The sequence below is a fragment of the Lissotriton vulgaris genome, chromosome 1_1 (genome assembly GCF_964263255.1).
Source record: "Lissotriton vulgaris chromosome 1_1, aLisVul1.2, whole genome shotgun sequence".
In the NCBI taxonomy this organism is placed as follows: domain Eukaryota; kingdom Metazoa; phylum Chordata; class Amphibia; order Caudata; family Salamandridae; genus Lissotriton; species Lissotriton vulgaris.
Window position 1 is genome coordinate 943367490 of NC_141685.1, and position 24656 is coordinate 943392145.

The 24656-nt window shown below is 44.5% G+C and overlaps 1 protein-coding gene across 1 annotated transcript in view; it reads right to left on the reverse strand.

Moving 5' to 3' along the window:
• FAIM2 (Fas apoptotic inhibitory molecule 2) overlaps nt 1-24656 on the reverse strand; it is a 216232-nt gene that overhangs the window by 121337 nt on the left and 70239 nt on the right. Inside the window, exons 3-6 of the mRNA XM_086936398.1 lie at nt 21789-21889; nt 20336-20400; nt 18629-18682; nt 18109-18159 (exon numbers count right to left, since the gene is read on the reverse strand). Of these exons, the coding sequence (XP_086792524.1) occupies nt 18109-18159; nt 18629-18682; nt 20336-20400; nt 21789-21889 (271 nt within the window). The remainder of the gene's footprint in view (nt 1-18108; nt 18160-18628; nt 18683-20335; nt 20401-21788; nt 21890-24656) is intronic.

Below are 24656 nucleotides of genomic sequence, written 5' to 3' on the forward strand. Positions count from 1 at the left end.
CCGACTCCGTCAACGGGCTGCTGCCTGCCCCACATTGAGGGACAACGAGTCCTGCAACGCTTTCTTTTCTGCAACGCGACGAATGCCGGAACCGGCTCGCACGCCTGTTCTGGCCGCATCAAGTAGAGGTACTGTGACCGAGTCTGTCTACCCTTAAGTGGGCCCGTATCGACGCGGTCCACTGGAATTGTTAGACTCTGTGTTGTTTTCACCAACGCTGTAGCCGTACAGGGCTACCGACTCGCATAGAACTCTCATTTAAGCATTTATAACAAGAACTCTTGATTTGTAATAGTACTGTGGATTATTCTTATCTTTTTTGGTCTTGTGGTAAATCTATATAAAAGATACTCATTTTTATAAATATACAACCTGTGTGGTGTCCATTTGTAGTGTTGTCACTTGATTACTGTGTGTGTTCACAGATGCTTTACACACTGCCTCTGAGATAAGCCTGTCTGCTAGTGCCAAGCTACCAAGGGGGTGAGCAGGTGTTATTTTAGGAGTGTACCTCCCTTACCCAGACTACGAGGAAGGGTCCCTACAGGGACAAAGGTGCAAACCATTGCCTGCTAGAGACACCCAATTCTAACACTCATTATGTAACGCTTGTATGTATTAGAGAGGAAAGCAGAGGAGGGAGGTGCCAGGCCATGCTACGTAGGGTGCAGGCTGGTTCTTAGTTGAGCATGAAGGCAGTTTATGATTGGGTGAGGAACCCTATTTTGTTTAGTTTCATGAATGTTGGGTGTTTTTGGGTTGCATACTGGTAATCACAGTGAGGACAGGAATTTCATATCAGGGGCTGATGTTGACTGTTATCAAAACAGCACAAGTCCACACTTTCCTTATGTGACCCCTCATTTTTTTAAAAAGCCCAGCAAAGCCTGTCAGTCTTCTTTTTTGCTGTCATTAGAGTCTTACTGGCTTTGGCAATGCTTCAGCAAAAAGAAAGGCAGTTTACTGATGCTGTGTAGCATTGGCAGAAAAAGAAAGCTTGTTGACATGTATATGAGCCTGTGTGTAAATCTGTCAAGATAATACGAAAGCCCAACGCGACGACGAATGTTTGCATGTGTCACCACCACACGTGCATACACATTGCATGATGCAGCCATGATAGTTTTTTACCATGAGAGGATGGCACATTCCAAGCTTGAAGTAGTAAACGAAATAAAATTATTCAAACATGCACAAAAACACATTTTGTGTAAGTATCTGACCGACAGCAAATTGTAGCTGTCAGGCCCGCCAAAAAGTTATTTTTAGGTATTAGGAGGGGTGGAACAGCAAGTGAGGAGCATGTGGCAAAGAAGTCAGCGCAGGGGGAAGCATTACAGCGGTGGGCAGAGAAGCAACGCAGGAGCTTGAGGTAGGAAGAGTAAAAATAAATAAATAAATGTAGACATGGAGTGGGGAGGGAAGCAATGTACAAGCTGTGGGTTGAGGGAGCAAAACAGAGCACAGAGGAGGGCAGGGGTTTGAAGGGGAATCAGCATTCAAGGGAAAGAAAAATAAATAAGTAGTTAGCTGAATGTGAGCAGTGGAATGATACAAGTCATTCAGTCAAATGCATGGCAACGATGCCGGGCTCCATGAGATGAACAAACACAAGGAGGGGAAGAAAGAACATTGAAAAGGAAGCAAGAAAATTAGGTTAACAAGAAAGTCAACCAATACTGGTTAATAGTCTGGCTCATAATACTCTGTAAGTGTTGGCAGTAACCACAGTCGGTCTTCGACAACAAAAAGCTGAAAGTTCTCTACAGGTGAAACCTAAAAATGTGGAGAGCTACACACTATACCTTGTTACCGGAAATAACCTGACATTGAGTTTGGGGGGGGGGGGGGGCTTTACAACACTGCACATCTCTACTCAGGGGTTGATACTACTGTGTGAAAAAACGTGTAGCCCAGTAGAAACCTTTCCTTTCAGAATAAGATCGGAGATATTTGAAATATATTTGGTTATTTTTCAAAATCTAATAAATCATATGTTGGCCACTTTCTTTTCATTTTTACCCGCAATGGTGTATATTTCTTTGGGGGTTCAGCTGTATCACGTGCTGTCTGAAAGGACTTTAACAACAGCTCACTATAGAGGCGCTCTGAGTCAGAGCTACATCTGGGGTTGTTTTTGGTCTCTGAATAATGGACGAGGGCTGGTAGTGTGGACTGGGCTGCTCCTTTTGGGCTAGAGGCAGTTTAATTTACATGCCATTGTTTTTTTAATTGTATATGCACAGGAGTGAACCCAATAAGTGATATATCACAAAGAGGCAATGGCGAATATGCAGAGTTAAATACTGCCTCAATTCATGGACTCGTTTTGTAACCATAGGTTTGTAGTGGTTTCCGTACGTGGAAGTTTCTGCATAAGTTACTGTTTGTTTCATAAATGTGTAGTTTCCTTCTGTAAGGGTACAGCAGATAGCTTAACAAATGGCATATTTCTTCAAATTCAGGGATGCAGCGTTATTCAGTGTTATGGAATCTTGAATTGGTGGTGTATCCCGACTTGGATGTCGCTTTCCTGCTGTGCCTGAACACTTAAGTTAAGCAATGTTGGTCAAGTCCAATGAAGCTGATATGCATCTGGAGTTCTGCATCTGCTTCTCTTCTGTTACGAGTGGGCATGATCTATCAGCTTTGTATGGATTGCTCCTTGCACAGTGATGTCTGACTGCTTTACCTGTGATTGTCCCTCTCCCACAACTGTACAGAAGCTGCAATGACTTTTGCGGAATACGCATGAATGCCAGCCGGACTATCGGTTTCAGCCATGGCATGGTATATCTTAATACATAGGGTGACACTATGCGATTTAGTATGTTTGGTCACTCCTTGCCTTTCTTGGTTGTAGTGAAATCTATGAAAATTGTATCCTCCCTCTTATCTGACAATGACTGAACAACATGACAGGAAACAGCTCACCTGTGTGACCGCTGCTCTTCATTGGAAAAATGTGAAGGGGGAAAGAAAGATGGAAGAACAATAGGCTCGCTCATATGAAAGATAGACACAACTTTTGGTAGAAAGGCTTTAGGTTTAAGAGGAAAACCGGACAACTGCGTGTCAGTTTGAATGGGGATGTAATAAGAAATGTCAGTGCTAATTTCAAGTCCCACTCCAGCACATCAAAAGGTTTGGGTGGAAACATACATAGTAATCCACTGAAAAAACAGGACAGTAGAAGTGATCTGAACAAAGACTGTTCAGGAAAATATAAAAATGCCGAGATAGAAGCCAAATAGCATTTGGCAGTAGAATGCTCTAAACCCTATTGAGCAAGGAAAGTGGAAACCGCATAAAGTAATAATTAAAGCCTCAAAAGGGCCTGCAACCTGGCACCAAGAAGCTAAGATTAAATCTTCGTTCTCTGGTGTTAAGTGGAATGTTTGTCACTAACCCGACCATCCTGCTTCAAATCAGAATCATTCTTTCTGGATCGGAAACAGAAGCCAAACGCCGAGTTCCAACATGTTGGCGTACTAAACCTCCTCTCTCAATTTAAGACCATGAGACTCTATCGAGTGCTGTTCTCACTCATCTCTTGCAGAATTTTTATGAATAGTAAATGGGAGGGAATGCACAAAGCAGGCTCAGTGTAGCTCAGTCAGAAGGAATTACCTAGGTAACAATGAGATGGAAATAGCAGAGTAGAGTACAGGAGTTAGTTCCTGTTTAGAGCATTGGTAAACAGGTTGATAGAAAAAAGACCCAGCTGGGAGAAGATCACATCTGTCACATCAGGGTGGAGCTCCTATTAGTGACCCTTCAGAGGCAGATGACTGAAAGCATCATCCTTCACATTCACTGTACCCACCAGATGAGCGTCCACTGGGAAATTACCTCATGCAAGAGACTAGTGACACAAGTGCAAGGTCTACCACTACATAGACCATGACCCTCACCACTCTGCTAGTTGAGATGGTAATGTATTTAAAGACCTGGACCAAAGGGCTCAAAATGGATGGGAAAAATACCTTGAGGAGCTATCTCCTTTCCCACAATAAGGAGGCATTTGTGAAAATGGTGGCCTGCAGGGACACCTCACCGTGAGACTGGAGATGTACATCAAGACAAGAGTTAAAGATCTCAACATGAGCAGCTAGACTCCCTTGATATTGAATCAATGTTTCCTCAGACTCGACCGAAGTTATCTCCCCCTTCACCTAGCAAACGGCATCAAGAGGACATATGGAGGAAATAAGCCAAATGCTGACGAACTTGCAGGACTGGAATCAGAGTCAGACCTTGAAACAATGGGACCATACCCTAAATGTTTGAGGTGTTCTAAGTTGAAGATAACGCATTCATGTAAGTAGTGTCCAGGGCCATGCCAACAAATGACAGCCTCTAAATGGAAACAAGAAGGGATTACTAATAGTTAACAGAAAATCTCAGTCAATGAAGTGGGGTCACAGTGCACTCCAGGTGGCCTATGTTTAGTGAAGGCAACCACACACATGCCAGCTAGTCCTCTGAGTACAAACATACATGGACTTCTGATCTTCTGAGGGAAGTCGTGACTACAGCCAGCACTTTGGTAAAGACTCACCAAGTTGTCATGAGACCACATGTTAATTCTGCAGATTGATAGTGTTGCGACCCTACTATTAAACAAAGGAAACACTTGTGGTCAAGAATTGGCTGATGGAGATAGGTCTTCTGGAGTTCCCGATGTACCATCCAATACGTTGTATTCTGGGCCAGGAGGACCTGACTCAGGGCAGCATTTTGAACACGCTGGGGCAAGCAAACAGAGTCAAAAGCCTCAGGTCCAAAATAAGGAATACAATTCCCTGACCCTCTGCACCACGGGCACCACTACTAAGGCTTATTTCAGCAGTAAGGCAAGGTCCTCCACCTCCAAGAGCGAGGGCTGAGCTGCAGTGTATTTCCCGGTTGCAAGGGTTAGGTACAAGGAATGGATAGGAAGTGGAGTGCATACCCTTTGCATACCAGTTGGAGCATCGAGCAATCTTTCGTAAATGGACTCCTAGTGAACCAGAAAATGAGAGATCATTCCTCTGACCTGATGTTAATATTGGAGGGAGGGTAAATAAAAGAAGCTTTGACAAATCTGAATCAGTGGAAGAATGGTGACAGGAGAAGCGGGAAGAATTTTTGTTGGGTCTGAACTGGTTGTAAGTGTGGAGGCAGCTATGAATATCGCTCCTTATAAAAGGCACACAAGCACCAATTCTGTTGATTGAAGTATTTGGCCATGGAGACCAGGCCTACTGAGTAGACATGTTTTTGAAATACTCTGAAGAAAAAAGAACCTTTTCACCAAATACCCTCTACCCATCAAAAGGCATAACTATTAGGGCAGTCTGGACATTCACAGAAATCCAGTGGAGCACAACCCGGCAAGTCTCTGCAGGGTAACTGCCAACGCCATAGAATGGGCCACATTTCACAATTTGTTTCGAGGTATCTAGACTGTCTTCCATCAGCTCAGAAAATTTTATTAAATGTTGTTCATTTGTTCAGAAAGGGTAAAGCCAATTTTACCACTTCGCATAAGGTATGAACATACCATCCTAGGAGGCAGATAGTGTTTGGAGTTGCAAAACACACTGCTTAAAACAAAAACTTTGCACCTCATGAATTTGTTTGGACTCACTGTCCATTTGTGCCATAGAAAAAGAATTGGTATTGCATTTTGCCAAAGGGGCTTGAATGACCAAATTCACCAGAGTGAACAAAACTTTAAGTTGGACAGAGTGGGCATGCGACACCTTGAATTTTGCTTGTTGGCTGTCAGGTCTGAAAAGGCCTAGTTCAAGGCAGCCAGCACTGCTTCTAGTAGAGCTTTCTTAAAAGGTAAGAAAGGTTCCAGAGCTGTCAAAGATAGCTGCAAGATTTCCATAACAATGTTAGAATTTGTCTCTACACATGGAAAGGGCAACAAAAGCACCCCCATTGTCTCTTTCACAGCAGTCATGAATGTACAAACATCCTCAGAAGGAGCGCTATAAGGTTAAAGGATACCACCTTGAGGGGACTTATCAAGGCCACAAGCACTTTGAATATCTAGGTAGAGCCCAATTCTTGAGCTTTTAAGGGCTGAGGCAGGGCCGAACGTAACTCTAAAAGTAACCCAGAAGATGGCGTCAGAAGCAATGTTGAATACTATCAGTTTTGGTGTCTTAGCCAGTGGTGATTTCTTTGGATGTGGTGCCTAAGCTGAGCCCCTTGGAGGGGTAGACATGAGACATTGGAGCCAAACCCAGTAAAATGACAGAGTCCAGTGGGTCTGGCCAACACTTGGAAGCTAGAAGCAACCCAGCACTTGGAGGGCCAGTTCTTATGCAGTCTGATATGGTCTTCAAAAGGCCTCATATTAGGATGGATTGGTGAATGGAGTTAGAAAATAAGGTCTACTTTTTTAAAGTTCCCCTCCAAAGAAGAGGAAGAAGAAGCCGGTGTCAGGGAATGGACTGGTCATTTGGATGGTGTTCATTATATATTTATTTATTTTATTTTATTTATAACGTTTGGTATAGCATAACCATGACCTCGAAAGGAATCAGAGCTCTTCACATCATGGAAGGGAAGGACATAGTATGAGGGGGGATTACGAGCGGGTTACAGAGATCAACAGAATCAAATGATAAAAATGTACCCGGATGAGAACAAACAACGCTTAAAAGGGTATAGCATACAACCCTGAGCTTTACAGTTGTGAGGCCAAAAGGAGTGAAGTATGGATCTTTGAGAAAGCAGACGAGCTATGCTCATTTAAGGCAAGAAGCTTTCAACTCTTTTTTGAAGCAGACGCATGGCCGCAACCTTGGTTATCAAGCCACACCAAAATGTTATATGCCCTGAATAAATTGGGGGAGCCCAGTACTTAACTCCAACTCTTGCAAGGAGATCTTCACTGTGGTGAGGGAGTTTACGGCCCCTAGATCCAATCTGCCTCAATTAGTGTCATCTGACTCGTGGGTCTGTGATCTTGCCAGGTTCTTTACGGATAAGATCAAAGCGAATCAGGCCTCCTTTTCAGAGAGGTCCGATGAAGGGTTTCTCAGCATTTCGGCGGGTCCTGCTCCATCGTCCACGCCAGTTGCTGTGTTGGCGGAGCTCCCCGCAGTTTCCAGCGACGCCTCCCTGGTGCTTCTGGCCGGTCTTACATCAGGTTCCCCATTAGACCCCTGTCCGGCCAAATTTCTGGCCAGGATGGCGCCGGTGGTGAACCCATTGGTCAATCCTCTCTTGAACGCGTCTCTGAGGGAGGGTAGGGTCCCGCGGTCCTGGAAAAGGGCTATGGTGATCCCCCTCCTTAAGAAGCCTGGATTAGATGCTGAGGTTCTGGCCAATTATAGGCCAATTTCCCTCCTCCCGGCTCTGGCTAAGATCACGGAGAAGCATGTGCATGGCGTTCTTTCTGGCTTTCTAGAATCAAATGACCTACTGCACCCCTCACAATCTGGATTCCGGCCTAATTTAAGTACGGAGACAGCACTCCTTGAGGTGTCAGAGGTTATTCGGGAGACACTGGACGCAGGAGGCAAGGCCATGCTTGTCATGCTAGATCTGTCGGCGGCCTTTGACACCGTCCCCCATGAGGCGCTCCTCGCCAGACTCTATGACATCGGTCTAAGGGGGACGGTGCTCAAATGGTTTACATCTTTTCTTGAGGGCCGCCGACAAACGGTCTGGGCCTCCCCGAGCTCCGCTGAGATGCCGCCTCTGGGAGTCGGAGTTCCTCAGGGTTCTGTGTTGAGCCCGACTCTTTTTAATATCTTTATGACCCCTCTGGCGGCACTGGTGGAGGCTTTTGGGCCCAGATCGTGTCCTACGCGGATGACACACAACTGCTCTTTACATGCAGGAAAGATCAGGCATTCGATGGAAAGAGCATTCGGGGGTGTCTGGGGTTGGTCTTTGACTGGTTCCAGCGGAACAGCCTTAAGGCCAACTCCAGCAAATCGGAGGTTCTGTTCTTTGGCTGTGCCGCAAACCCTGAATGGCGGGAGTGGTGGCCAACGGACATGTGTCCCCCTGCTCAGTCATCTCAGGTGGCCAAAAACTTGGGAGTCAAGCTGGATAACAATCTCACGCTAAGATCTCACATTCTTGGTCTGGCGGGCACTTGTTTTGGTATCTTGAAGATGCTCCGTAAGTTTCTACCTTTGCTTACAGAGGAGCACAGAAAGATCACTGTTCAAGCCTTAATAGGCTCTAGATTGGACTATGCCAATGTCCTTTATTTAGGGCTTCCGGATTATTTGGTTCAGCGGCTGCAGGTGGTGCAGAACTCCGCGGCTCGCGCCATCTTTGGCCTTCATAGGCGAGCAAGAGCATCCGGGTTGCTACAGTCGCTTCACTGGCTGCCCCTCCGGAAGCGGATTATGTTTAAAACTCTGACTTTGGTGCATAAAGCACTTTTTGGCTCGGGAGCAAGGTATCTGCAGCAAAGGCTGGCTTTCTATCGTCCAGCTCGCTCACTTCGGTCGGAATCTCTGTTCACGGCCGTGGTCCCTCGAGTGAGGAAGGCTCGCACCGGGGGCCGTTCCTTTAGTCTCAGGGCCCCCCAGCTGTGGAATTCTTTACCTTTGGCTTTACGCAGTACTCCCAATTTGTTCCTGTTTAGGAAGAGCCTTAAGACCTGGCTTTTTAACCTTTAGGTTGTTTCTCTTTTCTTCTGTTTCTGTTGTATGCTGTTATGTTTGTTAACGCTGAGCTGCCTGTACAAAGCGCCGGGACACTCTTTCTGAGTAGCCGTGCGCTATACAAATAAAAGTATAACATAACATAACATAACTTAAGTCGTGTCAAAATCAAAACTTGGGACTGGATATTCGTTGTCGGGTTTTAAAGCCCTGAAGAAGTTTCTTTGGGACGAAACTCATCAGCTACTGGATTTTATCTCCCTGGTTTGTCTTTACGTGAAAGAGAGAATAATAAAGAACTTTTTGAGAAAAAGATGTCACAAATGCCTTGGAAATTTGTAAACAAATACTTAAAGACAACTTTCATATTGAAACTTACCGACTTTACTATTAAGTGCGGAACCACCTTGTGTTCTATGTTAGCTTGGATTTGTTTCCAAAATATGGAGTAGAGAAGGAGGTACCTCTTGGTTTCCAGCACCAGTACTCACTTCCTGGATATTTTTGACAAGTGCGGACTGTCTTTGCCTCAACCCTCTGTTTGTCATTGCATATCTAAGGCAAGAACTTATTCATTAGGATCATTTTTACTTCATGGTTGAAGGCAGCCAAGTGGAGGATTCTCCCCGGTGGGAGGAGATATTTTGTGGGAAGACTGCTAGGATGATCCCTGCCTATCAATAGACTTACCTGAGGTAGGTAAAAGGGATTATTCAGGAGGCTCCTTAATGGTCTGTTCCCTGATGGACTTCGGGTACATAGCGTCGCATTTCAAGGCATTGTTGTTAGGCCGAAGACATCACGGGGATCTGCCAAAGATGCCTTCTTGTGACAACACAGAAAAAGTTATTAGCAGGTGACATTTAAGCGAGATTGAGGAATTCAGGGAAAAACAAAGAACTTCTACTTTGATAAGGCACAGAAAACAGGAACTGGCCCCAACACAGCAGGCACCACCTTTTACAGGCTTGTGTCTTCACTTACTAAATAGTGGCAATCATGACTTGAGTCAAGAAACTGTTGTGGATCTAGTCTGGCACCTGGAGATATTTCATTACTAGGTCGCAGGGCAGTGAATACATTTTTTTCAATTAAGTTTTTGTTTCTCTTGCAATATGAAGTATTAGAAGAATGATTTTTACAAGGGGAAACAATTATTTTAAAATATACCTCGAAAGAGAACGATTTCATTGCAAACAGATATGCATATGTAAATATTGTGTCTTATTTGCTGAATATAGAAATTAAATCGCGTTGTATATGATTGTTTTGTGCCAGTCATCATCAGTTATACACTTTACTCCTGATGTTTCAAAGAGGTCAAGTCATCCTAGACTCAAACTGAGCGAGTAAAATTCCAACTTTGTTCATACTACATGGTTCAAGGATGTTAAAGGGGAAAGGCTCTTCTCTTCATGTATTAAGCTGCAGACAAGTTCAAAGGGACAGATATTGTGAACTAGGGACAGATGCCCATTTGTTGTTCAACATAGCACATTAATAGAACGAAGGGACCCTGGCACTGGCAAAGATGGTGTTACACAGATGAATAAAGGCAGAGGATTAAAATAGTTTAGATAAATAACAGTTGAATTGAGGATTGCTTGCACCATAACATAACATTTACATTTGTAACCGCACGTTCACCCATGGCCATCTTACCGCTGAATACTAGAAGTTTATTGTTACCCAACTCAATGGGACTCATTTTATCGACCTCAGATGGGTGAAATGCTTAGTGGACCCCTGTGCTTTAAACCTGTAACCCTGAGGTGAAACACCGACCCCTAAAGAGGACGCGTTAGTCCACTAAGCCACCAACATTATGATGATGAATGACACAAAGCAATTTCATTTCTAATAAAGAAACACAATTAACATATTCACAATAGAAAATGCAGTAATCGCTCTGATGCCTCAAGTTGCGGTGGATGTCCTTTCACTGCTATTTGAACTGTGGGAGAGATGAGATTGCAGGATTGTCTCGAAAAAGGGAGCTCAACCATAGATAAAAGACTGAATGCGGCACAAGGTGTCTAAGGTTTAACTAAGAATTTTTGAACGGTGGATCCTCGATTCCGGATTGGCTTGTAACATGACAAGGCAGCTGCAGTAGAGTTAGTTAGGAGCCAGACCATGTAGTGCTTTGCATACAACGCCCATTAACTTCTATCTGATTGGTGGCCTATGCTAAGGTGTGTCTATGCCTGGGAGTTGACAACATGGTGCAGGAATTCTATTGGTTACAGAGGCTTCCATTTTCATGAATGAGTTGAAAGGAACTCAAGAATTCTGGACAAAGGGGGGAGAGGGTTTAGAGTCATTAAGAGTAATTACTATTGGGGAGGAAGGGAATTTAAGAATCTCAGTTTTAGAGGAAGTCACCATGAGTGATCCTAGTGCCATCCAGTGCCAGATGGCAGTGACACAGATGAGGCGCGTGACTGGAGGTGGAGTGTACAGGTAAGAAATGAGAAAAAAGATGCAGTTATAGGCAGCATATGTGTAATATGCAAGCCAAAATGAGAAGATAATGCCACTGAGGGAGGTGGGGTAGAGGGAGGAAAGGACAGAGCCAAGACAAAAGCCCTGATAGGCCCAAATCGAAACCGCGTCGGTGTTAATGTCTTTGATTGCATGGTGAGTGAGAACTTGCAGCTGAAGACATGCAATGTGATACATTTGTGTGATCTACTTTGAATAATCGTCATTTCTATGGATAACATTTGTAACTACCTCCAACGGTGCATCTACTGGATTTTACCAGATGTTAGGAACTGCATTAACTGTACCAAAGAGTTGCCGGCAGTGGTGATGCAAGTATCGAGTACAAAACAGTACGAGACCCTGTTCCATGCTTGATTTGAGAGGAAAAATGCTCCCATTGGCAGGGGTCTCTCACACATTGCCCATTTTATGATGCAAAAGAAGTGGGATTTAATGCATCAGACCGAGAACCAAAATGTACATTTTGGTCTGAAAGGAAACGACTGGTGGAAGTGGAGAAACAATGGGGAAAAAATCAACAATAGAAAACTTCTGAAAAGAATAAAAAAAAAATCCTCTTTCCATGCTTACAAGGAGAGATGGGCTGACACATGTCGAACCTGTAGCTCAGAGTTCCCAAAAACATTTATAGGCGATGTTAACAAATAGTATTTATTTCCCCTACACCAATGATAATGTGCAAAAACACTAGTGTTGTCACAAAAGCCTGCATTATAGATAATTTATTCAGCCATTTCTATTGTCATCCAGTTCACGATTAATTGAAATCCAGGTTTAATTTATTAGGGCCACAAATAAAGACAGATAAATAGGCTTCCATTTAATTTCGGTTTTCCCAACTCCCAACAATATGAATAAGTGAGTGCATTATAGCAAGACCCCGATAAACTAACCTTACCCCATTGGGTATACCCCAATTTGTGAATTTTGAAGAAAAAGGAGACACTAATCAGCTGCAACAGAGCAGCATGGTTATCTTCAGTATACCTAATGGCATCAGAATATCCCTGTACTTGTGTCTGGACATGGCCCTCTCTGCAGGGTCACACCCAAACCTTTTACCTTCACCACTCCTGTTTTCTGAATTGGTTGCTGTTGGTTTTAGGACTTTGTACACTTTTCCACTGCTAACTAGTGCTAAAGTGATTGTGCTATCTCCCTAAACCATGGTAAGATTGGCCTACACATGATTGGCACATTTAATGTTCTTATAAGTCTCTGGTATTTTGTACTACATATACCAAGAGCCTGTAAACTTAAGGCCACTAGTAGGCCTAGAGCACTCATTGTGAGGCCCTTTAAAACATGTCTCATGCCTGCAATTGTAGTTTGTGGCGCAGTTTTAAACTGCCATTTTGACCTAGCAAAATAAACCTTTTGCCAGGCTTAAACCTTCCTTTTTTAATACATATAAGTCACCCCTAGGATAGGCCCTACAAGCTCATAGGGCAAGATGCATTATATTTAAAAAGTAGGGCATATGCTTTTAAGTTTTACATTTCCAGGTAGTGAATAATTCCTAAATGCGTTTTTCACTACTGTACAGGGGCAGCTCCTTTATTTGAGCAGAAGAGTGTTGTCCCACAAGCCCCAAAGCTTAAAAATAAATTGATAATAAAGTTGATTTATTACTGTTTAATTTTTCAGCACCACGTCCCGAACTAAGGGTCAGGACAGGGCAGGGCCAGTGCTGCCGAGTGGCAGCAGGAGGGAGCTGTGCACTTTAAAATGCACATGTCTGTTTGCCAGCCAGACATGCGCATTTTAAAGTTCTCTAACCTAGCTGTTAAGAGCGCTGGAAGAGCCTGCTCTATCCAATCCTGACGTTGCATTCATTCAGTGAAAGTAGCTACAGGATTGGGTAGTGCAGTTTCCTGCATTGGGAGCCTCCTGGAAGACACCCGAGGGAAGGAGGACGTTGCGCTGCAGATAAGTGAATTTATTTATTTAATGATTGATTGTGCCTCCCCCAAAGCCCCTTGCCCCACCACCCTCGGTACAAGCCAACCCAACTGCTACTGTAAGGCTTATTTCTAGTCCTGGGTCACATGACGGTGAATAGATAGGCTGTTGGGTTTAGTGTATTCATCTAGGCAATGAGCCAAAAGGGGACTAGATGTTGGCAGGAGGGCTGGGGCAGAGATGTTCCTGCCCTACTCACACCTTAAAGGGCTGCCTCTAGCAAACAGGCACAAAGGAAGCTGACACTAGCCTTATTGTCACGTCAAACTTCTTGAAGCCTTGGCAGGGGAAGGAAGGAACTTTCCATAGACAGAGGAGGTAGCCTTGAACATTTCCTTTCAACGGCTGGCACCAGGTATAAAAATTGGATTCTCAGAACAACTCTTCAATGCACTCCCGGTTCTGCGCACATTAAAGAGAAAGGACAGCCTGGTTTCCCAGAGGACTGCCCTGCTGCTTAATAACTGCCTTGTTCCTCAGAGGACTGCCCTGCTGCTTGAAGCTTGCCTTGTTACCCAAAGGACTACCCTGCTGCTTTAGGTCCGCCTCGATTTTTAGAGGTCTGCCCTGCTGCTTGAGGCCTCCCTTGTTCCCCCAGAGGACTGTCCTGTTGCTTAAGGCCTGCCAAGCTGTCTGCCAAAGAAGACGTGGCCTGCTCCCTTTATCCCAGGAAGTCTGAGTGACTACAAAGGTTTAATTGTCTGACCTATTCTGAGATCCAGGGACACAACAAACTGCAAAAGCATCCCTGAAACTGCCCAGATGACCTAGTGCAACTGAACTCGCCTGTACCTGCAACTGGACCTGGCTAACCCCTACAGGCCTCTGCTGTAGTGAGTTTCTGATCTCAAATAGGTGCCTTCCTCAGTCCTGGATAATTGGCTGGCATCGGTTGAGCTCTTCCTGTGAAGAAAAGAGAAATACTGAAGTTTTGTGCTTTTCACAACCTTGAACGGTCGTATTCATGCGGAGACTCTGCCACCTGCAATGACCACCAATGCAAAGCTCCAGTGAACCTGACCCTTCACACTACAGTGATCGCAAGTTATAACTGGCAATGCTAGATCTGTATTTCGTGCTACAGCAATGACACCTCGCGGTGCCCACTAATGTAAAGCTCCAACAATGACGTCCGTAATAGCCGCCTGGATCTTGGCGCTACAGCAAAGTCCGTCTGCAATGCTCCCAGCTCCTCTAGATCTCCACCTCTGTAAATTCTTCACGCTGGACTTAGTGAATGTAATTTTTTCAGCTGGACTGACCAGGTCCTTGCATCTGTCCCGCACTGCATCAAGGCTGGTGTGAACTTGTGACTTCCCCCCTGTCTAGAACGACCAGATAACCGCAAGTGGTGCTTTGTGTTTTGGGCACTATGTCTCTGGTTCTACTTATTGTATTTTTGATGTTTTTTTATTCATTAAAATGTATCCTATTAATATAAATTGGTTTGGAACTTTTCTCATGGTGTGTTCTCACTTTAGTACTGTTAGTATACTGAATACATACTTTACACAGTGACTCTAAGTGAAGCATGACTGCTTTATGCCAATCTATCAGACAGATAAGCATAGGTTAATTTGGTGACTTTTTGTGGTTCACCCCGACAAGGATTGTGGTTGTTGCCTGAGTGAGGCTTTCACTACCCTCAACCAATAAACCAATGTCGTATATTGTGCAAGCTCTCATAACAATTTTTCAACAGTGAGAAATAAATGACTCCAACTGGACATACGAAATGTGTATATAAGGGTAACAATTTCTACCTGTTATTTGTAATTTAGTTAAACTGACACATATTATTTAATAAATACCTCTTAATGATGCTCCAATGCATCATTGGTCATATTGGAGTGGATTATCTTGAATAGTAAACCCATTACAAAACTGCCAGCCATGCATGTACATTTGGCCTATAACAAAGCATTAGCAAAGTCAATAGCTCAGCCTTTCAGAGCTGAGACCTATTTGCTCTGTCAATGCTGGCTTACCCTTTGTTATCAAGATAAAAGAAAATTAACTCTTTTCAGATTTATTCCTGTTTATAAAATGAATTAGTGCCACAATTTTACACTTCAGCCAATGTCTTAATGTCTGTCGTCATTCTACGGATATTTTTTCCTGGAGGTTTGTGTTTTGCCTTTCCTCCTGGCATCTTATCCTTCTGTTGTCTCACTCTTCCAGATGATAGTAACTCTTCCCTGAGTTTCTACTCTGGGAGGATGCTGGGGTGACAACAACCGAGCAACTTGCTGTTCTACGCCATAGCTAGGCTTTGTTTCTGTTTTTTAGTGTTTCCTGCAAACCATCTTCCAGTAGGTCAACAAAAGATTCATGCACTTGCTTTGAGAAAAGGGGAATGACCAGGCTGCCATCTCCGATAATATGCGGTATTATCTATCCATAATGCAGGGTCTTTTGCATATTCAGGGCACTAAACCTCCAGGAGCAACCACATTGCTGCCCATGAAATAAATACATTTCTACTCTCTGGCTGTAGACAAAATAAGAAAAGAAGATATTGTTGGTTCCACTTTGCTTAAGAGTTCTGCAGCACTCGTGTCTCTGCAGTAGGGAACAAGTACAAGAATTAAGGATATGCAGCCGTGGTCCGTGTTTTCCAACTGCCAGGGTTGCAAGAGTTTACCATGTGATTGGTCTCTCCAAGGAAGCCTGTGCAGTGCTGATCGAGGAAGCATAAAAGTGACATGTGGAATACTTGAATTCATTTCAGCTACTGATAATTACTCAGGCGGAATCCCAGTCCATAGATTTGTTGTCCACTCCACCACTAGAGAGAGGAACCAACCACATGCAAGTCAATAGTGTCATCGACCAAGCCATTCCAGAGCATGTTCCTTCGATGCAGGAAAACCAACGGCCAAGGCCGTCCTATAGGCCGCATGGGTGAGGTACAGCCTGGGAGCACAACTAATGACAGGACTCAAATCTGGTTATAACGGTTGCACTTAAGTCGCCTGACTGAGACCGAAGTGTTCTTGTTGGAGCAGGATCTGGTTCGTATTCGGTTCATTGATAACTATAAGGCCACAGATGAGCTAAAACTGATGGTAAAGAATTACCCTTAATCCAGATTAATTCAAACATTTACACCCATCTCTTTCTTGCGGCTTCATCCTAAATCCTGAGAGTAGGCACAATCAGGGCCCCACAGCTTCGACCTACATGTCTGTCTTGCTAACCACAACTTCAATGTGCTTTAAGGTCTGAGTCTGGCCATACTCAGCTGTCAGTGTGGGCCATTCCTGGCCATTATCTCCATTTCTCTCTCGGAAAGGGGCTGCTTAGTCTTTTCACAAAGTCCATCTCCCTTCCCTCTGAAAGTAATTCACCTTCACTAATTCCCCCTCCTAGTCCAGGATTTCACAGTGTACCCGAGTACCAGGCATGTAAGTGCCATATCTGCAGCTTTACAAATTCCGCTAAAGCTGTGTAACACTAATGACTGTTTGAACCACGACTCTTTCAGTCAATTAATTAGTGCACATGTCCCTTAGATGTCCATAAATTAAAAATAACCGTAAAATCATATGTACAGCATGACCTTCTCTCATGACTGCCCTTTACAACTTCTCCAAAACTTTTTTGCAGAGGCTGCTCCCAAAGGGGGCTTGAGAGCCGGCGCCATAACTAGCGCCATGCCCCCCGGACAGACTAGTGAGGCGTGTTTTTTTGGCGAGCAAAGCGACAAAGATCCAAGGAAACTCCCGGCCCCCTCTGCAGCCGCCGTCGAAGAGGCGCCCACACCCCCGGCCAATAGGGGTCAGGGCGGGATATGAACCCCCCAATGGAAAGGGGGCCTACCTGGAGTGGAAGGCGAGTTGGGGGGCATGTAAGCACTGCTCCCCCAGGCAAGCTCCTATCTTCACGGAGCGGGGAAGCAGCACCGGCGTCGGAGCCCAATTTTGTCGTTAGGCTACGAGGGAATTATCTCTGGAAGGCAAAGCCCTGACCGACCGAGGAACCGGCCGCTGCTGCTTAAAGAAGAAACAAGGGGTCAGCAGGGATGTCTGGGCGCGCACCCTGCTTCACCTGCATAAGAGTGACAGACGGTCCGGAACGGAATGTGGAGAAGTGTGGCTCACTGGTTAGAGCAGGCAGACCCTGAAGCGGAGGTCAGACCCGGGACCAGGGTTCAATTCCCGACGCGGCAGGGTCTTGAGCTCAAATGTCCACGGACTCGATAATTCTCGCTTCGGTGCCTGACCTAATCATGGGTTCACACTCTGCAACTCTGGGCATTAAGCTTGCTTAATCTCCACAACGGCCCCCCGCGGCGGGATGCCTGGCTTTCACCTTGGGGATGCCCTGTAGGGGCTATCTCACAGGGAAAAACCAGGACGGGTTCCCAAGGCAAGCGCGGAGATACCCCTTCGGGGGTCGATTCTGGCGCTATATAAGAATTGCAATAATAATAATAATAACTGCCAGCCCAGTGTCACGGTTGGAGCAAGGATCGGGAAGTCGGTGAGCGGGAGCCCACCCCGCGGCACCGAGCACCCAGTGTCATCGAGTGTGGAGATGCTTCACCAAGAAGGTTTGCGGAGCTCACGCCGCATCACCGAGCACCCCCTCCACGTCCACAGCAGCGGGCCAACAACTAAGGAGAAGACGAGGGGAAGCCCACTTTTGACATAATCTCTTTCCATAATGACACATGGAAGGTAGGATGGATTTCTTGGTATCCCATAATGCTTACGTCTGTATGTTCTCCACTTTTATACCAGCGCTTCATGACTGGTACATTTCTGGAGACATGTTTGTACCACCTCTGGTATTTGATTAAACCTGTCTTGTGTTCCAGACATGGGGCGTGGGGCGTGGATTCATTAATTTGTGTCTTTTAATGGTCAGCTTTCACTAACATTGTGTGAGAACATTGGTAAATAGTTAATTTCTCTGCGACTCACAGTCTCTGCCAATATTCTGAATGGGTGATTTTACAACAATGATACTTGATATTTTAGACATATAAACTGCCAGGTGGCCTTACCTTGGTCCCGAGCAGCAGGCCAAAATCAAGTAAGTCACAAAGAAAACAGCACTATTGGAAACAGAAAGACATTTATCATGTGAGGTACTTGTTAGCACCAGTGTTGTGTGTGAAAGAATGGAAGAATTGGAGAAGAGAGAGGGGGCAGGGAAAGAAAGAGAGAGTGAAGAAAAGGAAAAAGGAAAGAAAGAAAGAAAGAAAGAAAGAAAGAAACAAACAAAGAAACAAAGAAACAAAGAAAGAAAGAAAGACAGACAGAAAGAAATAAAGAAAGAAAGAAAGAGGAAAATGAAAATAGAGATATGGGGAAAGCATTGAAATAAAAACGAATACGATTGAAAATGGGCGAAATGAGAGAGAGCAAGAGAGATGAGAGATGAGATAGAAAAGAGACAGGAACGTAACAACGAGGAGAAGCAAGAAAGAGACAGAGAAAAGTTAGCAAAAATAGACTTAGGGAGTAATGGAGCATTGACAGACAACGAGCTCAAGAAAAAGTGGAGATGGTAGAGAGACTTACTAGGAGGACCAGTACCAGGCAGGATTGGACTGCACATATTCTTTAACTGGATCACTGTGGAAAAAAAGACCTTTGAAAATTCAGAAGGCTGTGAATTTACAATGTTTCCATATGTTTACTGAAAAAATTGCTGTTAGTAAAGGTGTCTATATTATCGGCCATAAAAAAAGCCCACTGCCTTCCTCCAAGATCCCACGCTCTAGCGGCTCAGATATAATAAATAATATTCACATAAAATGCTCTTAGAGATAATTAGATGAAGGGCATTGTTATTCCATTCATAGGGTTACCGGGTTCACTGAGATATCACCAGCACTTGTTAACAACCAGGTCAGGAGGGTGGGTGTAAGGTGCAGCTACTACATGGGTGGCTTCAGAGGAATTCAGGGGCATATTAGCAAGGAATTGCGATATTTATCGCAAAACGTGCTTAGCGTGTTTTTTTTTATCGCTGCCTATCGCTGGATATGTTAGCAGAGAGAACATGCTATTAGCAACGTTTTTCTCCATTGTGCTAAAATATCCAGCGATAGCGGCAAAATGCGTGAATATCGCTGGAAATCCAGCGATATTCACGCATTAACACCAATGGGGGCTTAACCTGACAATCCACCTTCCATTGAATACACAGGTAAGTCATCCTATTAGCAGGCGTTAGATTCTAGTGATAATCGCTCTTAGCGCAACTTTTTTGATCGCTAAGCCTGCTTGGCTAATAGGCGATAGCTGTTTTAGCGACTGCTTTCAGTCGCTAACAGTTTGGGTACGCCTACTTTGCATGTCATTAGTGATAAATATCGCTGACATGCAAAGCGGGTCCCAAACCGGTCGCTATCGCCTAAAAGTTGTCGCTAACTGCTGTTAGCGACAGCTTGCTGATAGGGCGAAAAAAATATTGCCGCTTTAAAAGGAAAAAGTCCCGCTAAAGCAGCGATATTGCCCTTGCAAATAAGCCCCTTTGTTTCTGAGAGAAGTTCTGGCACTGAATCCGATACTGTGGCTGAGCGCCCATGCAACAAGGTATTATCCTGTAAAACACATACCGAGTGTTTCCTCCAACACACATGGCAGTTCTCAACCAGTACCCTTGCTTGGTATTGTGGCCAAAAAGATATACAAAGAAGGCCAAAAGCATGTGATTGTTATACAGGTTCACTAAAGGTAAGAGTGATATATAACTGAATTTGCCTCAACCCACCTTCCCATGGTTCCCAGCTTGAGACTATGTGATGATGATGTTCTAGCTTGAAATGCCAAATATTTGGTAAGGCTAGCATGATGTAATCAGACCTAGGGTACCATTATCCCAACATAGGATGGTGACATCACCAGAACTGAGACACCAACATTTCCTCCGGGGACTTTGAAATGACCAGACTGAGAAACCAGTATCCTAACCCACGATTGTGAGAAAGCCAAGTTTAGAGCAATGATAACTAAGCCTGAGATTGTGAGAAGCCAGGCCTAACAAAGACCAAAGGCTTAACTGTCTCAGCTATAGATGGGTTCTTCTCACCAGTACGTTTGGGCTGGTTTTAGCCTTAATACATAAGGGTGAATCTCAGATCTATTCTCATACGTGTTGTTATGTTAGTTTCAGCGCCTGAACGGTGAACAACTTCCAGGACTGTCCATCCAGGATTCAACAAGGAATATACTTCAAACAGTAACAACAAGTGAAACTCAGAGCAAAAGTGAATAACGTACCAAAAAGTGAAAAGAGCAACTATGGCCACTGTCACGAAGAGCTGGATCATAAGGATGGTGTACACCTGGAACAAGAAAAAAGGGCCTGTGAGTATGTGTCTAGGAAGGGGAGCCAGCCCTATAATGTAAACATACATTGAGTCTAGAAAATGATGAACAGATGCCCTTGTGAATCATAACACAAAGAAGAACTTGCTGTAATCAACAACTCTACTGATTCTGTATGTAATTTTCTACTTTTCGAGTCTGCTAGATTTACTATTTAAACATGTGATTTCTTTTTTTCTGTGTCACTGGATCTTTCTAATTTTGTACTTTTTTCCCTGCACACTGTGACAGTTTTAGAATATATCGGTAATTAGGAAGGAAATGAGACGTCACATGCAATGTCCACTGCTAAAGCCAGAATGGATCACCAGTACTAATTACTGGTCGAGTCAAGTTGAAATATGTCCAAGTACAATTCACCATCGCACGTGCACATCCGCTCTTCGGTAATTGATGGAGTCACCGTTACGACCAATCGCATTAGATGGCTTTAGAACCATGACTTCAGCGGCGCTGTAATTTCCTGACAACACCCCTTTGTTCCTGTTGACTGACAGTGTTGTTGCTGTTTTTCTTGTGTTTTGCGGGCTCTGCCCGGCACTTGAGACAGCCTCTGACTCAGTTTAATCATTTTTCAATGAGTTCCTTTCTGCAGCACGCGCCAGTCTATGAAATTCACTAGGTAACAACATTACAATGTATTTCCTACGGTAAAGCAACAATCCAATGGAAGTCAATGGGAAATCTGTAAACTGCTTTCCTACAGCACACTAGTCTAAATGCACTTGACACCAGGCACTTCATTTTGTTTTCTGACACATCCTGCATTGTTCCAACTGTTTTAGTATGCCATTCTACTTTTCTATAAGACCTCCTTCTGGAATACTGTAAGGGTGACTTTTAGAAATCTAAGCACAGACTTTTCCTAGTGTTCACCTAGGGGTTCTGTACCCTCCTGCGTGAACCCCACTGAAGTCAATTACAAATCGCCTATGTTTCACTAAGAAAAAGCTGCTTGTCACTGAGGTAGATTGTTCTTAATGTTTCTAGGAGCTCTTGATTACCTAAATCTGCACTGTTGGAACGGTGGACTGTAGGGGACGAACGTGGACATCTTTTGGGTTGGTAAGGGGTTCTTGAAATCCCATATACATGTTGGCAAGAAGCCCCAACCACTCCACATAAATCGGCGACCCTTTTCTCTATGAACTCTGAAGGGTTCTGCATTAAATGTGCCAGGGTGTGAATGAGTAAGGGGTTGCAAGGTGCTTCATGCAGTAGTATTCGGCTTCTATGCACTTGGGTTCTAGGAAGCTCCATGGCAAAAGAGGTGAGGTTGTGAGAAATAGAATATATGTTTACAGTTAAATGGACACAGCAAGAATGAATCTTTTATTTCACTTACCTTCCTTATAAATATCCGACGCACATTCTGGTCATCCCAGCTGAAAGCTGTGAGCATCTCTCTATCGTCTTGATAATGAATGTTATAGTTTGGACGTGTGTCTGGAATATGAAAAGCGGAAAGTTTTTCAAAATCCAAATTTGAAACGCCTTAGACAGATTGTAAGTATGCCCCGGTGAAATGTTTATAACTTGGGAGAAATCTCACGAAATTCATGTATTTTGCATCATGCCCATTTCTTAAAATTGTTTGCCATTCCATAATCGTGATATTTCAGATACGTTTTGCCTACAGGAGACTAATTTGTGCAGAAAATGTCTGGCAGGAACTATAAAAGTGCAGCTAGGATGTATTTTCTGATGGAACTATTCTTCAATTTTAACACGAGATAACAGACGGTACATTGTGCGGAAAAGTCACAATAATCTTGCAATGAAAAAAAATCCTACCTCGAAGTGTTTTTCTTACATAGCACATAAGTAAAAATAAGTAAAACACAATCGACCAAACACAAACAAAATCATGTCAAATAGAGAGCAAAGAAGAGAAAGAGTGGGAACAATCAAAGAGCAGAGACAGGTTTCCTTCTTACTTAAATCGAACTAGGTCATTGCCAAGTGTGTCAAGCAAGGTCGGTCACTGCCAAGTGTGGCAATCAACTGGGGGTGTTGTCCTTGTCTGTTTGCCTGACAGGGTCTTGACAGAGCTGACTTAGAGCTGAAGACAGTCTCTTTCTGACAAAAAATACGAGTTTGAAAGAGGAGCATAAGCTGTCGGCTGTGCTGCGGGCTATCTATGTAGGTAATTCATGTTGACTGAAATAAATTGACAAACATGCTAGCTCGAATATAGAACTGGAGCCCGGGCACTTCCAGTCTTCCTTTTTAGGTAAACACAGCTGCAGTCAACTTCAAGAGTGCATGAATGCATGGGCACTTAAATTCCGATGTCACATGTCTGAATGGACATATATTATCCCTCCCACAATCAGAGCAAAACAGAATCAAAAGTGGGAGCTGCTAGAAATGTGGATCTCTAATTGGCAGAGGTATGCACCTTTGTCAAAGTAGGGACCCTTACTTCCAATCAGTGTATGGGAATTACACATTTTAGATAAACCCTCCTCACCCCCTTGGTAGCTTGGCATGAGCAGACAGGCTTATCTCAAAGGCAATGTGTAAAGTATTTGTACTTAAAACACACAGTGAACACATCCCAAATGGACACCATGCCAGTTTAGAAAAATAAAGTATCTTTATCCAAATCAAACAATACCAAAATTACAAAAATCCAACATATATGTATCAAATTATGGCTTAAGTTATTTCAAAAATATAACTTGTAGAAACAAAATAACTCCAACTGGGGCTATTACGATGTTGGAACAGGTAGAAATCCAAAGTACAACGCCAACAACGAGGTGTGCAGAGCCAGGAACAGAGTCACATGGACCCCCAAACAACTGTACCTTGGGAAACCAAAGTCTGGGACGATGCACGACATCGTGGAAGGGAGGTGTCAGTGCTGAGATCGAGGCCGGTTCCCTGGTTGCCACGGGGGAGTCGAGGCGTCAAGTCCATGAGGAGGTGAGGCATCAAAACCAGGACAGGGGATGTAAGGCGGCGCGGCGGTGAGGTGTCAGTTCAGGTGAGGCACTGCGAAGCGAAGTCAGAGTTCGTGAAGTCACCTTTGTCGGTTATCGGCTCCACGATTTCGGGATGCGGGCACTGGTGGTGATGGCATTGGTGCAAGCGCTGGGTCACGAAGGCCGATAACTGTACGCGTTGGCAGGTGTTGAAGGGCATTGGAGCTGCGGTCCAAGCGGGGAGGTGCATCATGCAGTTCACAAGTGGTGCCCCCAACCTCAGTGCAGGTAACTGTGTCACCGGCAGTGTTGCTGACAGTGTCGGACTTATTTTCTTGGTTTGCAGCACCAACCACACAATTTTCAGGGCAGAGGAACTGGAATTGGCACCCTTTTGAATGCAGGAGTCCACAGAGGAGTCCAGGTGCTTCTCAGTGGGTTGCATGTGAAGTCTTTGTGGCCCTGAGACTTAAGAATAGGAGGCAAGTACACACAAGCCCTTGAAGATTCTTCTTCAAGCAGGTACATAGAAAAGTTCAAGTCATTGTCATTTCTTTGGCAAAAGCAGCCACTGCAGGTCAACCCAGCACAGCACACACAGCAAAGGGGAAGAACTCCTCCTTACAGCTAACCCTGGGCGAAGTACTACACTATGCTCGCCTAGTTTGCGAAGTTTGCGCTACTTCGCACTACACGAATTGCACATAGCACAGTGCAAACACGCGTAGCGATCACTTTTTGCTTGCTCGCGGTCCTCAATCGCAAGTTGGCAACCGCGAGCGAGCAAAATGAAATCCAGGCGAGACTTTTTCCTTTTTTGCGATCAGCAAAATCAAGTTGCCGATCGCGAGCGTGGAAAATAAACCTCCCGGCGAGATTCTCAATGCCAAGAGGTCAGGTTTCTCATTGCAAGTGGTCGCATATGCTCGCGACCGCTCGCAATGAGAAACTACTAGTCCGTGTCGAGAAAGCTGCCGCTCGAGTAGAAATCTACTTGAGGGGCAGAAAACGACCGCTTGCACTGTGCAAGATGCGGTTTGCACTGATTGCACAGTGCGGACAAGAATCCGGCACTGTGCAATCAGTGCGAACAGCATTTTGCACAGTGCACTACGCAGTTCGCATAGCTACGCGTAGCTCGTGTAGTGTGAAGTGCACTTCGTGTAGCTAAGCATAGTGCTACTACGTGAACTACGCCCAGGGATACTTACAGCTCTCCAGCTCTTCTCCTTGGCGAAGGTTCCTCTTGAGTCCAGAAGTGATCTAATTCTCTGGGTTTTAGG